At 44.3% G+C, this 10603-nt stretch overlaps 1 protein-coding gene across 3 annotated transcripts in view; it reads left to right on the top strand.

Moving 5' to 3' along the window:
- TRMT10A (tRNA methyltransferase 10A) overlaps positions 1-5077 on the top strand; it is a 36057-nt gene extending 30980 nt beyond the window's left edge. For all 3 annotated transcript variants that reach the window (XM_054823290.1, XM_054823292.1, XM_054823291.1), the window contains one exon: positions 2348-5077. In XM_054823290.1, the coding sequence (XP_054679265.1) occupies positions 2348-2496 (149 nt within the window). In that variant the 3' untranslated portion in view covers positions 2497-5077. The remainder of the gene's footprint in view (positions 1-2347) is intronic.
- Positions 5078-10603: the final 5526 nt, after the last annotated feature.

Raw genomic sequence — 10603 nt, 5'->3', positions numbered from 1 at the left:
TTGTTTTTTCCAGCGTACTGCAGCTTTTTACGATTGCTTGGGATTTACAAGTAGTGGCTATGAAAGCAAGTTAAGCAAATAGATCTCACATAATGCAATATTGTCTTTATCCAAATACAGCAAAGGAAAGTGAGGTTCTGGAGCAGCATTTTCCTGAGATGCAGTACAAGGAGCTTAACTTTCTTTGGTAAATCTATGAAAGGGATCATTTGAGAAAACTTTCGTTTTTTACAAAGCTGAGGGATAGGTTAATTAATTCTGTGACTAGGATGCCTATGAAGAGGTACTACTACTGATGCTACAAGACAACAATTCATGGTGTGTTAAGTGTTAAAGAGGTGATGACGTATCTAAAAGGAGAAAGGGAGCATGGATGGAGTCGGGCGAAGGGCAGTAGCGTTAGTTGCCAGTTATGTGTTCTGTGAGATTTGGGTGCTGTACGGTTCCCTCGTTCAGCTGAGCCTGTCAACTTCAGTGGAAGGTGAAAGGGTGAAGTACTATTAAGGTATCAGAATCTGCCAGTAATTCTGACATTTTGCCTTTTCACACTTTCCCCAGAGTTGATCCATATTTCATCCACTGTAGAGCTAGAAAAATACTAAGATGATTTTTCATTTTTAAAGGAATACTCTTGTGGGCATGCATTTTGTTGCCTTATGAAAAAAACATTTTCCAGATGTTAATTGAGGTTGAAATTGCAGCTGAGCCCACCAGTTTAGACATAATGGAGGATCTTAAGTTCCTCTTTAAACTTATTCTTACCTACCTCCACATGTCACTTATCTATACCATCTTTACCTTGAACCACTCTCCAGTAGTCTGTGCTCAATGTGAAGTTGTATTTTCAAAAGCCTAAGTCTCGAGAAAAGCAAGAAAGATTTGGCACATAAGCTAAGTGGATGCCTAGGGGAAACTCAGAACAATGCTCATCTGTGTAAGAAAACCACTAAGATGTTCTGTAGAAGTGTAAAACTGAGCTGGACGATTACGTTTTAAACGTACATTAGCTTTTGCAGCCAGCTAGAACTCAGAAGTTGAGAAAGATGGAGCAGATACAGCAGAGCAGTACAGATTTGTTTGAACTTTGGGTCAAACAGCAACTGAAATCTTGAAATAAAAGGCTGGCTGGAAATGCTTTGGGAGTTATTGGTAAAAGTCTTGGTGAAAGATAATTGAAAGAAGTCTGGGTTGGTGAGCAATTCCACCAATTTCCTTTGGGTTTGACATTTGTTAGTGTTTCTTAAAGCAGTGGTTCTCTGGAGGGAGTATCTTTGTGTCCATGGGAAGGTGCTTTTGAAAGACTTCTAGTCAAAGCTGGAGAGACACGATATCTGTTCCAAAGTGGCATCCAACTTTTTGATTTAATAAAATAGAGTGAGCAGCTTTAGCTACAGTCCTGGTAGCAGTCCTGTGCAATTTCCTATGCAGTTCAGAGGATTATGACCTACATAAAGATCTACAGTAATGTAAAACCATGACTCACTTTGTTGTCCCTATTCCTAGAATTCCCAACCCAGCCCTGTAGCAATACAGAAAGGAGCATTCAGGATTGTATCGTGGAGATACAAAGATAACTTTCTCAGTGCCAGATATTCTTCAGGCAAGAGAAATACCATCTCTGTTTCTGATCACATTTGTGGCAGTTGCTAGCTAAAATCAGTTTACAAGCAGAACAGTCTGGGACAATAAACAGCAACTGCAAGTAAATAATGACAAAACAAACAGAAATGGTGGATCAAAGCCAATTAGAGAAAAGTCTTTGATCTTTCTGTCTTCGTGTATCTCCAGGGGGTGTGTGGAGGGGGGGGGCTGCCATAAAATTGGATAAGATATGGACCTTTTCATTATTATTACTATCAGTTCTTACTGTCGATTGTGAACCTGCTTCCTCCTAGCTGTCCATGATTTTATCACTCCTTTCAGGAATGGATTTACTATGTTCAATAAAGCCAGGTATGATTATTTAACAAGTAGGAATGTTTATTCAGTGATTAAGTGCCGCTCTTGGTTCTTATTTCAGGCTAAAATCAGGCAGTAAACTGCTTTGCTTCTCTGAGGTTTTTCTTTCCACCTGTTTATCTTACTGATACCTGACAACCAGTATTGCATTCTTTGATCCAAAGATATGCTGGTGGTGGGCATAAAGCTTCCTCCACCTCCCCTTGTACAGTGATGCACACAGAAAAGGTGAGGTGGGATTGGAAAGAAAAGCCAACAGAGCTCTATACTTTTAATTTTTTTGCATTTTGGATTTACGTATGTAAGTAAGTTATAGCCCTGGTTGGCACCCTGGTGTTCTAGCTTGTGGCATGTTATTTAAGAGAGCATATTTATTCCTTGTTTGCAGTCTACAGGCCTGGCTGTATTGATCTCAAGATTTTCAAGATGGACACACCTGCATATTTCAGGCGTCAACCACTGAAGCATTGCACTGGAAGCAGAGATGAATTGCTGTCCTGTTTTATAGTAGGAAAAACCCAAGAAATTAGTTTCTGATAACATAAATAAATATTTACATTTAGTGCTCTCATGCATTTCTTAAAGCAAGATCCTTCTTTGAATCCAGCTTCAGCTGTAAAAAGTTAACAAAACTATAGAAAGATAGGCTGGGAAGTTCTCTGCTTCTCCCTGTTGCCCCCAGGGAAGATCAGCTCTGGCATGCTTGTCTAACCAGTCTTACAGACCTCCAAGATGATGGTGCCACACCATCTCCAAGCAATCTACCTTTTTTGCTATCCGTACCCAGAGAAAGTTTTTTTCTGAAGTGTAATTTGAATTTTTTTTGTTCAGTCTTTGTCGACTTTGTTAAGTCAATTTTTTTTTGTTGTTCAGTCTTTGTTGACTTTCAGTCATTTTTTTCCCTGGCCACCAAGGAGATGGAGGACAGAACATTAAAAAGAAAGGCTGCACAGAAGCTCTAGAAGAATATGATCACTGTGTTTCACCATCAGGCATCCTTACTCTCCTTAGGAAAGCTCTGATTTTCATCACTGAGCTTTGTAAAGTTTCAGGTATTACCAGAACTATTACTGAGCAATCCTGAGCAGCTGCTAAACAGCAGAAGACATCCAGAGATCTTTACACCTGTCTGATAAAACATTAGAAAGGCAATAAAGAAGGTATGGCTCAATGAACCTGAAAAGAAAGACTCAGAAGCAGGAAATACAAAGAGGGTATGGCAGAAAGTCAAACCTGGCTGAAATGGGCAAACTTTCCTTTAGCAGCATGCAGCGTTGAGGTCACAGCAAGGTGCCATAAGTAAATCTGTTGTCTCGTTCCCTTCCCACTGATACTCAGCCCCCCTGGTTATGGGTGGGACGTGACAGATCTACCAGATTTCTGAAGTCTGGGACTCCAGCAGCGTTCATCTGCATCTGTGTTGTGGCAATTTCCCGAGCACGGCCCTATTGCAGGTTAGTGTACTAGCCCCCTACTTGTCATTTCCTTGGATTCAGGTCAATTTATCTTTGGTTTCCACATAGACTCCCATCCTATGTCATATATGCTCATTGACCCTGTGTTTGGTTATGGAGCAATTGTGTTTGATTCTAAACTTGACTCTGCAGGAGGGTGTCGTGGCCACCGGCAGCTGAGCACCACGTGGCTGCTTGCTCACTCCTCTCCCCTGGTGGGGTGGGGAGGAGAATCGGAAGAAAAAGGTAAAACTTGTGGGTTGGGATAAGGACACTTTACTGGGACAGCAAAGGGAGAGGGAAATGGCAACAACAAATTTAGAATATACAAAGCGAATGATAGACAATGCAATTTGCTCACTGCCAACCCGATGCCCAGCCTGTCCCCAAGCAGCAGCCCCTCCTCCCCAGCCAGCTTCTCCCCAGTTATATACTGAGCATGACATCATATGGTATGGAATACCCCTTTGGCTAGTTTGGGTCACCTGTCCTGGCTGTGTCCCCTCCCAGCTTCTTGTGAAAATTAACTATCCCAGCCAAAAACCAGGACAGAGGGCATCTGAATGATCTGCATGGAAAAGAGCCTCTCTGAATCCCCCCATCTTAGGGGCTTTCAGTCAAGAAGTTGGCTACTGATGGTGTTCTTTGCAGTGCCAGCAGGCATGCTGCACAGGGGTGTAGCTGGCTGAGGGGATCCACGCTGTGGGATTATTCCAAAAACCCACGTCAGCACCTCAGCTCGGGGCAGTCTTGGGGCAGTTTGGCTGCCAGTTGCAGCTGGGAGACTGGCTGTGTCTGCTCTTTGCGCCCCAGAGCCAAGGAACTGAAAAAGAAAATACCCTGAAGTGCAGCCTAGGCCTGTCAGGCTTGCCTTTGGAATATTGTTACCTACTGAAATCAGTCCCTGTTCTGAAACTGCTTAATAACCTGTTGGAAGCTTTGAGAAAGATCAGGTATCAACTATTTAATTGCATAGTTAGCTGAAAATCAGTAGATGGATAATGACGTAAACATGTATTGTTTTATGGGTACTGTCACACTGCTGATGCACACTTTGCAATGATGTAGATGGCTGGAACAACACATTTGGAGGTTAATCTGGTTTGAATCAATAAGGTGGTACCTCAGTGCGAGTGCTGTCCTAGAACTTCTAGGGGAAGAGTCTGCATGCTGGGCAGATTTAGGTGGCTTGCGTGAATTAACAATGCATTTACCTGTTTGAAAAGTAGATCTTGAAGGTGGCATTCCTAAAATCCTTAGAGCTTGAGGATAAGGTCAGAGAATTTTGAAGAGTTCCAGTGTCTCTTCGATATGTTGTAGATCCAACATGCAGCTCGTTAGGTAATCACACTGAAGATCATAGGTTCACCACACTGTTACTGGTGTTGGTTCATGTTATTGGAAAATATGCATTTACTCTGCAGGGGGATTTTAAAATAAGCTTTGAGTAAGCACACATTCTTCTTGTGATAAGTTACTCTGAAAGGTAGAGATGGACTTCAGTATGACTTCCAAATCTAAGGTTGACTAAACTTCGGCCCTTCTTTGAAATGTATAGCTTAATTGTCTTTGTTCCAAGAAGGTGGCTCTGTTAGCTGGAACAACAGCATCTGTTACTGCCACTCCTAAAGCCAGTACATAATAAAAGTGTTGATTTGTACTCATTCCCTTTTGCTCCATTTTTACTTCAAGTAGCGTAAGATGTGCTTTGTTCTTGTTTATCGCTTGGCTGTGGTTTTTCAGAGACCTAAAAGGAAGATAAAAGGCATTATTTTAAAAAGAAGTGTTCATACTTGATTCATTTATCTCCTTGGATATTATTTTCCTCTTCAAATTCTTTTAATACTTGCTCTAAACCCACAAACTTTCAGAACAGATGTTTAGCTAATTTGCAGCTTCCACCTTTGGCTTTTGCTCTTCAGCTTACTAAAATGAATAAGGCATTGTCCTGTGAGCAATTGACTTATTTCCTGTGTGTTCTGGGAAGGTATTGGTGTTTATTTGTGAAGTCTTTGTGTTCTCACAAAACTGTATGTCATCATCCCATGTGTACTTAATTCATCTCCATTGCCTTGTTATGCACATTTGTGTAATCTTCAGATACGATCCCTAAACTGTTTGAACAGGTTTGATTTTACCTGCCCTGCATGCTGGCTCTGAATCTTACCTGTTGCTCCATAGCTGCATACTAATGAGTATCTGCAGTGTTTTGTGTACCTAATCCTTTGGACATCAGTCTTTGCAGCTGTGGGTACAATCTGCTGAGCACAGTCAATGTTTCCTGTCCTTTGCCCAAGTTGCAGTTCCCAAGTAAAGATGACTTGGAGTTGCATGAACGGGCCTTGTTTGCTGCTCCTAACTTCTTGTGCCTGCTAGATCACCAGCCATTAGCAACTCCAATGTGTTCTTTCTCTTCTGCCTCTGCTGCTACATGTCACTGGGATCTGCTGAGGATAATAAGTCACTGGAGAGGGAATGTTAGTGCCACATATTCAGTTGGACAAAGCGAGATAAAAAGCTCGTAAAGGAATTATATATTTTAATTGCGTAAGAAGGAATACAATACGTAGATAAGCATAATGAAAACTTCTCATAGTGAACTGCCCTAAAAGGGGAGAGGATGGGGTCTAGGGATCAGGTAAATATTTTCTGGCAAGTAGGAGCAAAGCGTTGAGCCTGAGAGCCTGTGCGAGCGTGTCATAAAGGGAGGGCACTGTAGTTTCCCTGCATGCCAGGGCTGCTGTGCGCCTCATGCCCAGGCATCTTGAGCAATCTGGCAGAGCAATGCAAATAAAGCAGCTTCTGCAACATAGTTATGCAAGGTGGCCCGTGTTTTCACTGGCCCCGTGTGCAGTCCTTTCTGTTGCCACCTTCTGCCTAAAGACTGTGCCACCTACTCCTGCACAGGCTGCAGACAGGATCCACTGCCCAGTGTTCCCAGTGGAGGTACCTGCTCTGGCCAAAGGAGATGGTTTCCAGATGGCCTTGGGTCCATTCCCTTAAAAAAAGCCACTTCATGGACTTTGATGTGCATTTAAAGAGATCAGGGAGTTTTGAGGGGAAAGGAAACATACAGGGATCAGAGAAGAGACCGATACAGAAAAGGGATGGGAACTTTAGAAGAAAGAAGGGAGAAAGATAACTGTTAAGGAATAGACTGGACTACAAATAGTTCATTCTGATACAAGTTTTTCTAGGAAGTGTGAGTCACTAGGTCTCAGCTCCTGAGGCTTTGTAGAACTGTCAGCACATTACATGAAGGTAAGTCAGGTTGTTTTGGATGTATTTTGACGCAGAGTACATAGAATGTGTCTTCTACCTTGAAGGCCTTACTGGGAGAATTTAGAAGGGTTTTTATATACATTATTATTGTGTTGACATTTTGAGTTACACTACCAATCTTTTAACCTCACAAATTTTCAACTTGACATGACAATGTATCCTCTGTGATAGTGGTATTGCCTACACTTTCCCAGAGGTACCCAGCCTTCTGCTCTGAGGTCTTTAGCCATGACTCCACTCTCAGGTCAGAGATGTATGGGTATATAGGGTGTGCAGGGAGCTGGGGAGCAGATTTTCCTCTAGCTGGGTGCAGTTGCGATCCATATGTGTGGTCTTTCCCAACTGATGTGTCAGGATTGCAGCATGAAGTCTCTGCTGGCTGGCTGGTGGGAAAAGAGGTTCAGAGCAAGGTGGTAACAAGCCTGTGTTCAAGCAACTTCTTGAGGGAGAATACAAGTTAAACTGGCCAATTTTGTATAACCAAATAATATATTTTGTAAGCAATTTGCAGGAGAAATCATTTGTTACTTCCATCTAGATAAAATCCACGCAGTTAGAGTCATAGTATCCATGTGTGAGCTTGGCCAACACAGGGCTTATCTGACGTTCCTCTAAGATGTGCCACAAAAGACTATACAGTTCAGAAGGTTTGTAAGCACAACATGTAGTATCTGCTATACTGCGAACAGTCATAACTTATCTGCAGCATTATCATAAATCAATACATTTATGAAATTAGTTTCCCTATGAACTTTGAGATTATCTTAGCAGGTGAAATTTCTGTGGCATCTGTAGCTCTATGCTCTCAAGAAGCAGCAAGAGATACTAATTATCACCACAGCTCTATAAAGCAAAAATATGTTATTGCACTGTAATACACTGTACAACACAGGGTGGTTGGAGGCCATCTTGGGCATAGCGATCACAAAATGATCGAGTTTTTGATTCTTGGAGAAGTAAGGTGGGAGGTCAGCAGAACTGTCACCTTGGACTTCTGGAGGGCAGACCTTGGCCTATTTAGGAGACTGGTGGGCAGAATCCCTTGGGATGCAGTCCTGAAGGGCAGAGGAGTCCAGAAAGGCTGGACACTCTTCAGGAAGGAAATCTTAAAGGTGCAGGAGCCAGCCATCCCCATGTGCTGAAAGATGAGCCGGCGGGGAAGAAGACTGGCCTGGCTGAACAGAGAGCTTTGGCTGGAACTCAGGAAAAAAAGGAGAGTTTATGGCCTTTGGAAGAAGGGGCAGGCAACTCAAGAGGACTACAAGGATGTCATAGGGTTATGCAGGGAGAAAATTAGAAGGGCCAGGTTAATCTGGCTACTGCTGTAAAAGACAATTAAAAATGTTCTATAAATACATAAACAACAAAAGGAGGGCTAAGGAGAATCTCCGTCCTTTATTGGATGTGGAGGCAAACATAGTGACAAAGGATGAGGAAAAGGCTGAGGTACTTAATGTTGTCTCTGCCTCAGTCTTTAACAGTAAGGCCAGTTGGTTTTGAGATAGCCAGCCCCCTGAGCTGAAAGATAGGGACGGAGAGCAGAATGAAGCCCCCATAACCTAAGGGGAAATGGTTAGTGACCTGCTACACCACTTAGACACACACAAGTCCATGGGAAGGGTGGGATCCACTCAAGGGTACTGAGGGAGCTGGTGGAAGTGCTCACCAAGCCACTTTCCATCATTTATCAGCAGTCCTGGTTAACTGGGGAGGTCCCATCTGACTGAAGGTTAGCAAATGTGATGCCCATCCACAAGAAGGGCCTGAAGGAGCATCTGGGGAACTACAGGCCTGTCAGTCTGACCTCGGTGCCAGGGAAGGTCACAGAGCAGATCACCTTGAGTGCCGTCATGTGGCACATACAGGACAGCCAGGTGATCGGGCCCAGTCAGCATGGGTTTATGAAAGTCAGGTCCTGCTTGACTAACCTGATCTTCTTCTATGATAAGGTGACCTGCTTAGTGGATGAGGGATGGGCTGTGGATGTCTACCTGGACTTTAGTAAAGCCTTTGACACTCTTTCCCACAGCATTCTCCTGAAGAAATTGTGTGCTCATGGCTTGGACAGGTGTAAGCTTTGCTGTGTAAAAAACTGATTGGATGGCTGAGCCCGGAGTTGTGGTGAATGGAGTTAAACCCAACTGGTGGCCAGTCACAAGTGGTGTTCCCCGGGGCTCCGTACTGGGGCCAGTTCTCTTTAGTATTCTTATTAGTGATCTGGACGAGGGGATGGAGTGCACCCTCAGTAAGCTTGCAGATGGCAGCGAGTGGGGAGGGAGTGTTGATCTGCTTGAGGGCAGGAAGGCTCTACAGAGGGATCTGGACAGGCTGGATCGAGGGGCTGAGGCCAGCTGTATGAGGTTCAACAAGGCTCAGTGCTGGCTCCTACACTTGGGTCACAACAACCCCAGGCAACGCTACAGGCTTGGGGCAGAGTGGCTGGAAAGCTGCCTGGAGGAAAAGGACCTGGGGTGTTGGTCTACAGCCAGCTGAATATGAGCCAGCAGTGTGCCCAGGAGGTGAAGAAGGCCAGCAGTGTCCTGGCTTGTATCAGACACAGGGTGGCCAGCAGGAGTAGGGAAGCGATCGTCCCCCTGTACTGGGCACTGGTGAGGCCGCACCTCGAGTCCTGTGTTCAGTTTTGGGCCCCTCACTACAAGACACTGAGGTGCTGGAGCATGTCCAAAGAAGGGCAAGGAAGCTGTTGAGGGATCTAGAGCACAAGTCTGATGAGGAGCAGCTGAGGGAACTGGGGTGGTTTAGCCTGGAGGAAAGAAGGCTGAAGGGAGACCTTAGTGCTCTCCACAGCTACCTGAAAGGAGGTTGTAGCCCAGTGGGTGTTGGTCTGTGCTCCCAAGTAACAAGAGATAGGACAAGAGGAAATGGGCTCAAGTTGTGCTGGGGGAGGTTTAGATTGGATATTAGGAAAAATTTCTTCACTGAAAGGGTGGTCAGACATTGGAACAGGCTGCCCAGGGAAGTGGTTGAGTCACCATCCCTGGAGGTATTTAAAAGATGTGTAGATGTGGTCCTTAGGCACATGGTTTAGTGGTGGACTTGGCAGTGCTAGGGTAATGGTTGGACTTGATCTTAAATGTCTCTTCCAACCTAAATGATTCTATGATTCTATGAAGAGTCTTGGGGGATGGGGAGAGGACCATAGTTTCAAAAGAGCAGAGCAGACTGTATGGATGAATACCATGATGTCTGCCATCCCCCAGATGGGAGACATGTCACCATCTGAGGACTCTGTTAGCCTTTTTCCACAGGAAGCCTCAGGCCAGACTCTTCTTTTTGCACATGGTAAGAAACGTGCACCTTCTCGCAGCACTTCTTGCTGGCTTACTGATTTTTGTTTTCTCATCAGCACAGTCCTTACTGTGTCCTTGGTCACCGTTCACAGAAAGCCATTGCAACAGATTAATGAGTAGCCGAACTGTAAAACTAAGGGATCAGGAGGAGGTGCAGCCACAGCCAGACAGTGTATGTTTTTTAAAAAGCTCACACAATAGCATGTTTTCATATATCAGCTGGGCTTTTAGGAGTGTTCCCAAAGTAATTCAGCAAAGCTATGGTGGGTTGACCCTGGCTGGAGGCCAGGTGCCCACCAGAGCCACTCTATCACTGACCTCCTCAGCTGCACAGGGGAGAGAAAAATATAACAAAAGGCTCATGGGTCAAGATAAGGACAGGGAGAGATCATTCACTAATTACTGTCATGGGCAAAACAGAATCAACTGAGAAAAAAATTAATCTCATTTATTACCCAGAAAACAGAGTAGAGCAATGAGAAATAAAACCAAATCCTAAAACACCTCTCCCCACCCCTCCCTTCTTCCTGGGCTCAACTTCACTCCCGATTCCTACCTCCTCCTCCCCGCCCCCCACAGTGGCACAGGGGGATGGAG

This window comes from Grus americana, chromosome 4 (genome assembly GCF_028858705.1).
Source record: "Grus americana isolate bGruAme1 chromosome 4, bGruAme1.mat, whole genome shotgun sequence".
Taxonomy (NCBI): domain Eukaryota; kingdom Metazoa; phylum Chordata; class Aves; order Gruiformes; family Gruidae; genus Grus; species Grus americana.
Note: the sequence above shows the minus strand (reverse complement) of the source record. Positions and strands in the feature narration are given on the sequence as shown.